The 13405-nt window shown below is 38.4% G+C and overlaps 1 protein-coding gene across 1 annotated transcript in view; it reads right to left on the reverse strand.

Moving 5' to 3' along the window:
* The window catches only part of LOC127003143 (neural-cadherin-like), a 70166-nt gene extending 57165 nt beyond the window's left edge, over positions 1-13001 (reverse strand). Inside the window, exons 1-7 of the mRNA XM_050869540.1 lie at positions 12688-13001; positions 12054-12222; positions 10248-10373; positions 9693-9778; positions 6478-6616; positions 5567-5617; positions 3919-3948 (exon numbers count right to left, since the gene is read on the reverse strand). Of these exons, the coding sequence (XP_050725497.1) occupies positions 3919-3948; positions 5567-5617; positions 6478-6616; positions 9693-9778; positions 10248-10373; positions 12054-12201 (580 nt within the window). The 5' untranslated portion in view covers positions 12202-12222; positions 12688-13001. The remainder of the gene's footprint in view (positions 1-3918; positions 3949-5566; positions 5618-6477; positions 6617-9692; positions 9779-10247; positions 10374-12053; positions 12223-12687) is intronic.
* Positions 13002-13405: the final 404 nt, after the last annotated feature.

Here is a 13405-nt window from a genome sequence, read left to right on the forward strand (position 1 = left end):
AGTGTTTGTGATTGTGAAGTGTTAGTGTTTGTGATTGTGATGGTTAAGGGTTTGTGATTGTGAAGGGTTAGTGTTTGTGATTGTGAAGGGTTAGTGTTTGTGATTGTGAAGGGTTAGTGTTTGTGATTGTGAAGGGTTAGTGTTTGTGATTGTGAAGGGTTAGTGTTTGTGATTGTGAAGGGTTAGTGTTTGTGAAGGGTTAGTGTTTGTGATTGTGAAGGGTTAGTGTTTGTGATTGTGAAGGGTTAGTGTTTGTGAAGGGTTAGTGTTTGTGAAGGGTTAGTGTTTGTGATTGTGAAGGGTTAGTGTTTGTGATTGTGAAGGGTTAGTGTTTGTGAAGGGTTAGTGTTTGTGAAGGGTTAGTGTTTGTGATTGTGAAGGGTTAGTGTTTGTGATTGTGAAGGGTTAGTGTTTGTGATTGTAAAGGGTTAGTGTTTGTGATTGTGAAGGGTTAGTGTTTGTGAGTGTGAAGAGTTAGTGTTTGTGATTGTGAAGGGTTAGTGTTTGTGATTGTGAAGGGTTAGTGTTTGTGATTGTAAAGGGTTAGTGTTTGTGATTGTGAAGGGTTAGTGTTTGTGATTGTGAAGGGTTAGTGTTTGTGAGTGTGAAGAGTTAGTGTTTGTGATTGTGAAGGGTTAGTGTTTGTGATTGTGAAGGGTTAGTGATTGTGAAGGGTTAGTGTTTGTGATTGTGAAGGGTTAGTGTTTGTGATTGTGAAGGGTTAGTGTTTGTGATTGTGAAGGGTTAGTGTTTGTGAAGGGTTAGTGTTTGTGACTGTGAAGGGTTAGTGTTTGTGATTGTGAAGGGTTAGTGTTTGTGAGTGTGAAGAGTTAGTGTTTGTGATTGTGAAGGGTTAGTGTTTGATTGTGAAGGGTTAGTGTTTGTGATTGTAAAGGGTTAGTGTTTGTGATTGTAAAGGGTTAGTGTTTGTGATTGTAAAGGGTTAGTGTTTGTGATTGTGAAGGGTTAGGTCATATTATTAAACTCTTCGGAGCCTTAGTACATGTTTCAAAAGGCTCTCCCGGAAGCTGTTGATGTTGCCATAAGTAGTTTCATGACCCTGGCGGTAGTTTTGCAAGGCTTCCGCGCTATGAATATGACAACCACCAATGACAACCCGATGTAACTCCTCACTGGCCTTGAAAAACAGTCGTAATAAGAACCCGAAACGTTTAATAATACCAATCTTGGCGTTTGCTGTGATTTTCAGTCTCTCTGTTCGTTCAATTTCTCATTCTTTCTCTCTTATGCAATCAATTAAAATACATACAAACACATAACATTTTGAGTAATTTGTATAAGGAAGAATTTTGTCAGTTATGATTGTAAAAAAAAAAAAAAGAATAGTGACTGTTTTTTGCATGCACTTTTGTTACTCTGATCTGCTAATAAACTTACCTTAATATACCTGTTGTAAATCATGGCATACAGGTACACACACACACACACACACACACACACACACACTACAAGACCACCAAACAGCTTTTTTTTCATGCTACAAAGAGAAAGGACAAACAATGAAGCCAAACGTTACATACAAGCAAACAAACACACAAACAGACAGCCAAACGAATAAAGGAGGACTTGCAAACAACAAAGAACAGAGAACAAAGACAAACACAAACATTACAACCTGGAAAAAGGGTTAATTGGATACAGGTAAAAATACGGATATCAAAGTTAGGTTGGAAGGAGGGAAAAAAAAGAGAAATGCGAGGGAGTAATTTCAATGGTCGAGCAAAAAAAGGGAAAAAAAATACAAGGGAGTGAAAAAAAAGGGGGGAGGGGGTGGGGGGGAATGCAAGGGAGTAATTTCAGTGGTCTAGAAAAAAAAAAAAAAAAAAGAGGAAATGAAAGTGAGTGATTTCAGTGGCCGGGGAAAAAAAATAAAAAAATAAAAAAGTTCATGGGAAAAAAAGTAAAATGAAAAGATGCAATTCCAATACACGAAATAACAACAACAATAACAATAATACAGGTGTTCCAATATCAGTATAAAAAAACAACAGTGGAAATAACACCAATAAAAACAGTAATGGTAAGGAGTCAAATCCATGCGCATGCTGGGTTTTTTTTTCCATATCAATCTACGGAAAAAAAAGAGAAAATATTAGGCTATGGTCATGCCGTTTTCTTCCCTCTCGATCTAAAAATGTAAGAAAGGAAAAGTTAATATACGCCCATGCATTTTTTTCCCCCATTCCATCGACGAATTAGGGAAAGGGAAACTATGACAATCTCCTTATGTTATTTTCGTTTCCAGTGACTCGACACATAAAGAAAGGAAAAGTTAATATACGCCCATGCATTTTTTCTTTTCCCATTCCATCGTCGGATTAGGAAAAGGGAAACTATGCCAATCTCCTTATGTTGTTTTCGTTTTCACTGACGCGACACATAAAGAAAGGAAAAGTTAATATACGCCCATGCATTTTTTTCCCCCATTCCATCGACGAATTAGGAAAAGGGAAACTATGACAATCTCCTTATGTTGTTTTCGTTTTCATTGACTCAATAAATAAAGATAAAAAAAAAGAAGTTGCTGTGCTTTTTCTTTCCCATTTGATCGACGGAACAGAAAGAGGAAAAAAATGTCTCTACCTTATTTTTTTTTTCAATATATCTACAAATAAAGGAAAAAACAGTTAGTATATGTCCATGCGTTTTCTTTCCCCATTCGATCGACGGAACAGAAACAGGAAAAAATGTCTCTGCCTTATTTTCCTTTTTTTTTTTCAAGAGATCTACAAATAAAGGAGAATAGCAGTTAATATATACCCAAGCTTTTTTTTCTTTTCGTCATTCAATTAACTGATTAGAAAAGAATGAAAAAAATGAAAATATTCGTACGCTATTTTCTTTTTCTATAGAACTATAAAAAAGGAAAGAAAGAGTTAGAATATCCCCAACCTTTTCCTTTTTTTCATTCGTTATAAGAAATGGAAAAAGAGGAAAAATGACAATATTTTTACGTTATTTAGTTTGGTTTCTATACGATCTATGGTCAAAGAAATGCAAAAAAGTAATATATGTCCAATTGTCCATGCATTTTTTTCCCTTTTCCCATTCCATAGACGGATTAGAAAAAGGACACAAATACAATCTCCTCCAATTTAATTTTCCATCGATCTACGGTCAAAGAAAAGGACAAAAAAGTAAGTAATGTTAATATGGTCATGCTCTGCTGCCTCCAAATCGATCTACGGAGGAACAAATGAAAAAGAAATACGTATATAACCAGCATTATGGAGTAAGGGTTGAACATAGGCGATGATTCTGACATGCAAAATACTGAAGCACACTGATCGAACTTACTGGACACACACACACACACAAAACAAAAAAAAAACAAAAAAATATACGGCATTCAGTAAGGGGGTGGTTATGGAGTTACAGCTGAACATAGGGATACTGAAGCCCTACTGATCGAACTTACTGGATAAACAAAAACAAACAAAAAATAACATAATATACGGCATTCGACAAGGGGGGGTATGGGGTTACAGGTGAACAAAGGCCTTAATTCTGTCATGCAATATACTCAAACTCTACAGATCGAGGTTACCGTATAAACGAAGGACAACCCATACACAGCGGGCATTCGGAAAAGGCATATGAAGTTGAATTGAGGCGTTGATTCTGACATGCAAAATACAAAACTTACTGGATAAAAGAAAGAACAATACTACATAGACTTAAGGTTGAACGGGGCGTTGATTCTGACATGCAAAATACAAAACTTACTGGATAAAAGAAAGAACAATACTACATAGACTTAAGGTTGAACGGAGCGTTGATTCTGACATGCAAAACACAAAACTTACTGAATAAAAGAAAAAACAATACTACATAGAGTTAAGGTTGAACGGGGCGTCATTCTGGCATGCAAAAGACTGAAGCAACGATCGGACTCACTTTTGTTGGGTTTGCGCCACGTCCGAGGAGCTGGAGATGAACCGAACGAAGGGAAAGCGAAATGAACATAAAGATTACCATTAGCACCCAATTTAAGGACCCGTGTTTCATATTCGATTGTTTTGTTTCACTATGTCAAGTTTTACCTATTACTTCATCATGTTTCAGGGGTATAACCAGTTTCATCATCTCTTTTGTTTCTGTAGTGATTCATGCAACGGTTCTCATACTTTTTTTATAATATTGGGAAAAGTCAGTAATTTTTTTGTAGTGATTCATGCAGCGTTTCTAGATCTTTTTTTTTTATAATTGGTAAAATGCAGTATAGTTTCAGTAATCTTAGTAACTCTTGCAAAGATTCAAATTATTTAATATACCCAAACAAAATACTGCGATTAAGTCAAGTAAGGGCTGAGAACTGTCAATCTAACTCATTAAAAACTCGCCAGAATAGTCTATCAGTAATTACTAGGAGTCTATCATTCTTTAGTAATTCATGCAAGGTGTCCATTTCCTTCAAGACAAATGGCAAATCACCGTATATTTAGTGTTAACCAAAGGCAGAGAACTGTCAATCTTTCTCCTTCAGAATTACCTCAAATTACTCTATCGGTCACGAGCTGTCTTTCAGATTTTAGTAATTCATGCGGCGTCTACTTCCTTTAAAAGAAATGTGAAAATACAAGGCTTCTAAATTTCAATATAGGAGAACTGTCAATCTATCGCCCTTAACTAAATTCAAAGTACTCTATCAGTCGTCAGGTCTTTTCTTTTAGTTCGAGAAGAGACTATTTCCTTTAAAAAGTTGACAAAATATAGTGAATTTATGGTTGAAGAGAGAGGAACTATCAAATTCTTTCCCTCCAAAAAATGAAGTACAACACGAGTGAAACAAACATCTAATAAGTCTGATAAATGAACAGGTTTCTACGTACGAGTGTCTCAGAATCTTACGTTCCTAAAATCAGATCTCAAGAAAATAAGATAGTGAATCCTCCAGAGTCAAATACAGTCACAGTCTTCCTCGAACCGCTATCTTGGTTTGCCATGTTGGAAAAAACAAATCTAAGAAAACAACTCCATTCTCTTATGTCATGGAAACAGACAAGCTTCTACGAATCAGAATCAAAGTTTGTAACGTTGGAAAAGAAACATATCTAAGAAACCAACTCGTCCCTCGTGAAGTCATACACAGACGCAGGTTTCTAGAAATCAATACCTGAACTCGTTACGTTGGAAGAGAAACATAACTACGAAAACAACCCCATTCTTCAGTCAGCTTCTACGGATCAGCATCTAAATTTGCTAAGTTAAAAAAAGAAAATCCTAAAAAAACAACTCCGGTCTTCAGTCAGATAAAGAGACAGTCTCCTACGAATGAATATATAAAATTGTAACGTTGAAAAAAAGAAAGAATAAAACAGATGCTAGAAAATTACTATATTCCCTTGCGTCATGGAAATAAAAAAAGCTTATGCGAGTCAATATCCAAATTTGTAACGATGAAAAAAATAAATAAATAAAACATCTTACAAAAACAACTTCCGTCTCTTAAAGCAAATTCCAGAAAACCTCTCGTGTCTCGTAAGTCAGATAAATTAGCAAACCTCTACGAATGAATGCCAAAGTTAGTGACGCTGGTATTTACATTGTCGACGTGAAGTTGAGTATCCAGGGTTACCATACACCGGTCTGCTGGCTGCGGGCAGGGAAGAGGGCGAGAAGGATGGATTAGCGTCAAAGGGGAGGCGAGTGTAGTGCTTACATAATAGTGATTTGCTATGTTGTCTTAATGCCTAGATGAATCAGAACGTACTAGACAGTGTGTTAAAAATAGCGAGGAAAGGGAATGTTAGATGAACGTCAAGAGGAGTGCAATGGAGTTTGTACATAATAAAGAGTGATTTTATATGCTGTCTTAACGCCTAGATAAACTGGAACGTACTAGACAGTGTGTTAAAAATAGCGAAGAAAGAGAAGGTTAGATGAACGTCAAGAGGAGTGCAGTGGAGTTCGTACATAATAAAGTGGTTTTCGATGTTGTCAATCAAAACAGACGAAAAATTGTGTTGAAAATTGGAAAGATTGGGAAGGCTGCATTATCGTCAGGAGGGAGGCCAGTGTAGTTCTTACATAATAAAGACTGATTTCCTATGTTGTCTGAATGCATGAAAAATAAAAATAGTTGTCCTTGTTGAAATCATGAAAAGAAAAGAAGATAATCGATGTCTTAAGAGGCAAGAATGAGCGAGAAGCAAAATTTCCTGCAAACATTTGACAAACAGACGAAAGACCTGACGGGAAAAATCGGACACTAAAATATATAAGACAAGGACTCAATATGGACACACACACACACACACACACACGAAAACAGACACAAACACACACAAAAACACCAAAATAAGCATCAGTAAGCCACAAACACACACACACACACACTCACACACAATCACACACACAACCCCCCCCCTCCCCCACACACAAACACCTCCCCCTCACGTGCACACTAACAGTACCACCACTACCACCACAACCACCACCCTATAATAAACTCACCTATGATGTTGACTGTTACGTTTGCATATGAGAATAGTCCCGTCATGTCAAGAGCCTTTGCCTTGAACGTGAAGACCCTCTTGGTGGCGAAGGCGTTGGCACCCACGGTTATGATACCTGTGTTCGGCTCCACGTTGAACTGTACCGGGAGAAAAAGGGGAAGAAGACAAGGTAAAGAGGTGAGTTAGGAGGTAAGGTAAGGTAAGGTAAGGTCGGAAAACAAGGTAAAAAGAAAAAAGGTAAGGGAAGAAGACAAGGTAAAGAGGTGAGTTAGGAAAGATAAAAAAGTAAGGTAAGGTCAGAAAACAAGGTAAAAAAGTGAGGGAACGTAAGAAAACAAGAAAAAAGGTGATTAAGGTAAGAAAACAAGGTAAAAAGTTAAGGTAAGAAGACAAGGTAAAGAGGTGAGTTAGGAAAGATATAAAGGTAAGGTAAGGTAAGGTCGGAAAACAAGGTAAAAAGGTAAGGTAAGAAGACAAGGTGAGTTAGGGGGTAAGGTAAGGTAAGGTCGGGAAACAAGGTAAAAAGGTGAGTAAGGTAAGAAAACAAGGTAAAAAGGTAAGGTAAAAAGGTGGGTAAGGTAAGAAAACAAGGTAAAAAGGTGAGTAAGGTAAGAAAACAAGGTAAAATGGTGAGTAAGGTAAGAAAACAAGGTAAAAAGGTGAGTAAGGTAAGAAAACAAGGTAAAATGGTGAGTAAGGTAAGAAAACAAGGTAAAAAGGTGGGTAAGGTAAGAAAACAAGGTAAAAAGGTGAGTAAGGTAAGAAAACAAGGTAAAAAGGTGGGTAAGGTAAGAAAACAAGGTAAAAAGGTGAGTAAGGTAAGAAAACAAGGTAAAAAGGTGAGTAAGGTAAGAAAACAAGGTAAAATGGTGAGTAAGGTAAGAAAACAAGGTAAAATGGTGAGTAAGGTAAGAAAACAAGGTAAAATGGTGAGTAAGGTAAGAAAACAAGGTAAAAAGGTGATTAAGGTAAGAAAACAAGGTAAAAAGGTGAGTAAGGTAAGAAAACAAGGTAAAAAGGTGATTAAGGTAAGAAAACAAGGTAAAAAGGTGAGTAAGGTAAAAAGGTGAGTAAGGTAAGAAAACAAGGTAAAAAGGTGAGTAAGGTAAAAAGGTGAGTAAGGTAAGAAAACAAGGTAAAAAGGTGGGTAAGGTAAGAAAACAAGGTAAAAAGGTGAGTAAGGTAAAAAGGTGAGTAAGGTAAGAAAACAAGGTAAGAAAACAAGGCAAAAAAGTGAGTAAGGTAAGAAAACAAGGCAAAAAGGTGAGTAAGGTAAAAAGGTGAGTAAGGTAAGAAAACAAGGTAAAAAGGTGAGTAAGGTAAGAAAACAAGGTAAAAAGGTGAGTAAGGTAAGAAAACAAGGTAAAAAGGTGAGTAAGGTAAGAAAACAAGGTAAAAAGGTGAGTAAGGTAAGAAAACAAGGCAAAAAAGTGAGTAAGGTAAGTAAACAAGGTAAAAAGGTGGGTAAGGTAAGAAAACAAGGCAAAAAAGTGAGTAAGGTAAGAAAACAAGGTAAAAAGGTGATTAAGGTAAGAAAACAAGGTAAAAAGGTGAGTTAGGAAGAGGTAATGAAGGAAAAAAGGATGCTTAAAGTAGGAAAGTAAGGTAAAAAGGTCAAATAAGGTCGGAGAACAAGGTAAAAAAGTGAGTAAGGTAACAAGGAAGAAAGGTGAGTAAGGTAAGAAAACAAGGTATAAAAGTAAGGTAAGGTCGGAAAACAAGGTAAGAAGGTAAGTTAAGGTCGAGAAACAAGGTAAGAAGGTAAGGTAAGGTCGGAAAACAAGGTAAGAAGGTAAGGTAAGGTCGGAAAACAAGGTAAGAAGGTAAGGTAAGGTCGGAAAACAAGGTAAGAAGGTAAGGTAAGGTCGGAAAACAAGGTAAGAAGGTAAGGTAAGGTCGGAAAACAAGGTAAGAAGGTAAGATAAGGTCGGAAAACAAGGTAAGAAGGTAAGATAAGGTCGGAAAACAAGGTATAAGGTGAGTAAGATAAGAAAACAAGGTAAAAAGGTAAGGTAAGGTAAGAAAACAAGGTAAAAAGGTAAGGTAAGGTAAGAAAACAAGGTAAAAAGGTAAGGTAAGGTAAGAAAACAAGGTAAAAAGGTGAGTAAGGTGAGAAAATAAGGTAAAAATGTAAGGTAAGGTAAGAAAACAAGGTAAAAAGGTAAGGTAAGGTAAGAAAACAAGGTAAAAAGGTAAGGTAAGGTAAGAAAACAAGGTAAAAAGGTAAGGTAAGGTAAGAAAACAAGGTAAAAAGGTAAGGTAAGGTAAGAAAACAAGGTAAAAAGGTAAGGTAAGGTAAGAAAACAAGGTAAGAAGGTAAGGTAAGGTAAGAAAACAAGGTAAAAAGGTGAGTAAGGTAAGAAAACAAGGTAAGAAGGTAAGGTAAGGTAAGAAAACAAGGTAAAAAGGTGAGTAAGGTAAGAAAACAAGGTAAGAAGGTAATGTAAGGTAAGAAAACAAGGTAAGAAGGTAAGGTAAGGTAAGAAAACAAGGTAAGAAGGTAATGTAAGGTAAGAAAACAAGGTAAAAAGGTGAGTAAGGTAGAAAACAAGGTAAGAAGGTAAGGTAAGAAAACAAGGTAAAAAGGTGAGTAAGGTAAGAAAACAAGGTAAAAAGGTGAGTAAGGTAAGAAAACAAGGTAAAAAGGTGAGTAAGGTAAGAAAACAAGGTAAAAAGGTGAGTAAGGTAAGAAAACAAGGTAAAAAGGTGAGTAAGGTGAGAAAATAAGGTAAAAAGGTGAGTAAGGTAAGAAAACAAGGTAAAAAGGTGAGTAAGGTAAGAAAACAAGGTAAAAAGGTGAGTAAGGTGAGAAAATAAGGTAGAAAGGTGAGTAAGGTAAGAAAACAAGGTAAAAAGGTGAGTAAGGTAAAAGATAAAGATAATAAAGAATGAAAATATCTCCTCCTCCTCCTCCTCCTCCTTTACCTCAACGCCGGTACAAAAAAAAAATACTAAGAGGGGAAAAGAGTTAAAAGAAAATATACGTAAGGGAATTAATGGAAGGTTAGAGCATAGAGGTAAAAATATTGAAAGGAATTGAAAAGTGAATAAAAAATCCCCTCCTCCTCCTCCTTCTGTTGCTCCTCCTCTTCTTTTTTTTTCTTTTTCCACCTCTTACTCTTTCTCCTCCTCTTTTTCTTTTAATCTTCCACCTCTTACTCTTCTTTTTCCTCCAAATCCACCTCCTCCCCTCCTCCTCCTCCTCCTCCTTACCGTGCCAACAGGAACCACCCCGGTCAACTCATATCTATCGAAGTCCAGATCGGCGTCCCTGGCCACCACTGTTCCGACGTAGGTACCTGAGGAGCCGAGACGAGAAGGTGATCAGGAAAGGGTTCTCAATACCTGTCCAAACCTTAATGAGCCACAGCATTACGGTTATTTCTTTTCGCGTACCCAGAGATACACCAAGTGAATAATAGTTGACGAGTTAGAACAGTAAAAAACGGTGATTGTTGAACCTGGTAAACAGAAATAAACTTCACCTCTCCTTAATAAATAAATAAATAAATAAATAAGTCTGTGTTCAAGAATTAGTTACCTTGATAATAAAAAGTGCTGAGCTCCTTTGGTCGTTAGGATTACCAACTGGCTTCAATATTTGGTTACCATGACAACACCTTACACTCACCTGGCTTCAATATTTGGTTACTATGACAACACTTTCTAACACTCACCTGACTTCTATATTTGGCAACTCTGACAACACTTTTTAACACACACCTGGCTTCAATAATTCGTTACTCTGACAACTTTTATTCCACTCACCCGCGGCGGCAGACTCCGTGACGGCAAAAGTGTACTCCGTGTTCTCGAAGTAAGGCGGCTCCGCGGTGTCCCGGACCTGGATGTAGGCGGGCACCCTCACCTCCTTCCGCAACGACCTCAACGGACCTGCAGAAAAGAACGTGAGCCACCGCGACCAAGGGAAGGGGAAGGGGAACAGGGAGGGGAAGAGGAAAGGAAGAGGATGGGAGGAAAAGGGGAAAAGGAAGAACAACGTGGCGACAGAAAGAGGAGACATGGAGAGAGTTGAGAGGAGACAGAGAAAGATCATGAGGGAGAGGAGGGAGAGAGAAGGAAAGAAAAAACTACTACTACTACTACTACTACTATCACTACTACTACTACTACCACCACCACTATAACAACTACTACTACTGCTACTATTACTACTGCTACACTACCACTACTATTACTTATAACCCTTAGTAAACAACGGTACATGTTTCTTCATTTGCCTTAATTCACCTAACACACAAGAAAACAGTTTGAGTTGATCTCACCATACTCAGCGATGATTTTATAACTTACAAAGGTTTATAAGACATCTGTAAAACCAAATATCTGTTCTACGGTGGGATAACTCTACGGTCGTCGCATTGTCCACCACGGGAGCAGAAGAGTAATGTAAATGTGGCTGGCTGTGTCCACAGAGTTTTACATGACATTACTTAGTTAACGCCCCGCCTGTATCACACTGTATGTTTTGTAGGTATTGGGAAGTTGGCGGCAGTCTGGTGGAAATCTTGATGAAAAAAAACTCCTGATGTGTTTGCTGGTGTTAAGTGTGGCAGGAGATGTACTGAGACTTTAAGTAAATCTTGACTTTATTTAGTTAGTGGCAAAGGTGAACGACCCAAAATTATTTCCCCCAGAACGGATTTTTTACTATTTTTTACTATTACGACTACTACTACTACTACTACTACTACTACTACTACTACTACTACTACTACTATTCCGACTACTACCACTACTACTACTACTATTACTACTACTATTACTACTGCTACTACCACTACTACTACTACTACTACTACTACTACTACTACCACTGCTACTACTACTACTACTACTACTACTACTACTTGTGTATAACACTACTACTAAGGAGAAAAATTAGACAACTCCCAAATCAACAGGAAAAACAACAACAATAAGACAACGAAAATGATCCAAAACATGCAAAAAGTAACTCAAGAGATCCCAATTACGCCTCGAGCTACACGTCTTTTGCGCTCCCCTGATTGTTGACTTCACGCTTCGTTGGCGAGGAATCAGAAATGCAAACGAGATAGAGAGAGATCATGAGGGAGAGAGAAGGGGGAAGGAAGGAAGGGAGCGAGAGGACATGAAGAGAGGAAAAGAGAGATAAAGAAAGATCATGAGGGAAGGAGAGAAGAAAAGCAGAGAGAGAGATGGAAAAAAGGCAGAAGAGAGATAGAGAGATCATGAGGGGGAGAGAAGAAGGAAGGAAGGAAGGGAGAGAGGACATGAAAAGAGGCGAAAAGAGATTATGAGAGAAAAAGGAGAGGGAAGGAGAGGAGAAAAGTGAAGAGGGAGATGGAAAAAAGGGCAGAAGAGAGATAGAGAGGAGGCCAAGTGATGTTTGAGGAGAGAGAGACTGAAGAGAGATGATAGTGAATAGGAGAAAGAGGAGGAGAAGACGAAAGAAATAAGTGATTGAAGTTAAGAAAAGTAAAAGAAAACAACGAATTCTCCCCCTTCCTATCTATCTATCAATCTGTCTATCTCCCGCCCTCTCTCTCACGCACTTAGCACTATACTCACCCTGGTCCTCGGCGTACACATAGAGGCGATATTCCCCTTTGGTGTGCTCGTAGTCCAGGGGCTTAATGTTGGTCAGCACGCCGCCGTCATCGATGGAGAAGTGCTCGGGGTCGCTGACGCTGTATCTGATAAGCCCATTCACGTCCATGTCGTCATCCGTGGCATGAACCTGTGCGGGAGGGAGATAAAAGAAGGATGGGAGGTGAGAAAGGATGGGGAGGTAAGGATGGGAGAGGGGAGGATGAGGTAGGTCGAGAAAGGAAAGGGTAAAGGAGAAAAAGTTGAAAATGGGACACACGAACACACACACCTTTCCACTCTCTTACCTGTAATATCGAGGAGCCCACAGGTAAATTCTATGGTACAACGAAGTGAAATTAAATGAAAGGTGAGGGATGAAGGAGAGTGAACAAGGGAAGGTAAATGAAAATGGACCCACACACACACACACACACGAACATACACACCTTTCCACTCTCTTACCTGTAATATCGAGGAGCCAGCAGGTAAAATTCTCAGGCACAACGGAAAGAAATAAAATGAAAGGAAAGAGATGAAGAAGGAAAGTAAACAAATAAAGGTAAATGAAAATAGACCCACACACACACGAACACACACACCTTTCCACTCTTACCTGTAATATCGAGGAGCCGACAGGTAAGTTCTCATTCACCACGGTATGATACTCGGTGTGGGTGAACCTTGGCGGGTGTCTGTTTGGCTCATTTCTCCGCCTTCTTAACCTCTTCTCGTGGTGGTGACGGACTTTGTGGTTGTTTTGGTCGCGGTAGTGCTTGTGGTGGTGGTGGTTGTGGCCCGTGGTGGTGGTGGTGGTGTTGTGGTGGCTGTGTTGAGGTTGCAGCACGACCCACGAGGCACTCCAGTCCTCCAACTCGTCCTCTGTAGCCGTTGATGATGAGGATGATGAGGCTGATGAGAACGATGATACGCCTGTGGAAGAGAGAAAGGGAGGTGGTTAAAACACTGAAGAAGCAATGGTAGCAGTAGCTGTAGTAGTAGTAGTAGTAGTAGTAGTAGTAGTAGTAGTAGTAGTAGCAGCAGCAGCAGCAAAAATGTACACAATCAGTAACCATAACATTGACATTGAAGAAAAATCATATAGTAAAAGTTATCCAAGCCAAGAGAAGAAGAGGAAGACAAAAGAGGAAAGAAACATATAATTAGATTCCCCGTAATGTGAGAAAGAAGAAAGACGAAAAAGAAGACAAAAGATAAAACACAATAATTAGAGAAAAGAATGTCAAAGATGAAAGAAACACATTAATAGCGTTCTCCTTCATAAGCTGACGAAGAAGAGAAGAAGACAAAGAAGGAAAGGAACACAATATTAA

The sequence above is a fragment of the Eriocheir sinensis genome, chromosome 24 (assembly GCF_024679095.1).
Source record: "Eriocheir sinensis breed Jianghai 21 chromosome 24, ASM2467909v1, whole genome shotgun sequence".
In the NCBI taxonomy this organism is placed as follows: domain Eukaryota; kingdom Metazoa; phylum Arthropoda; class Malacostraca; order Decapoda; family Varunidae; genus Eriocheir; species Eriocheir sinensis.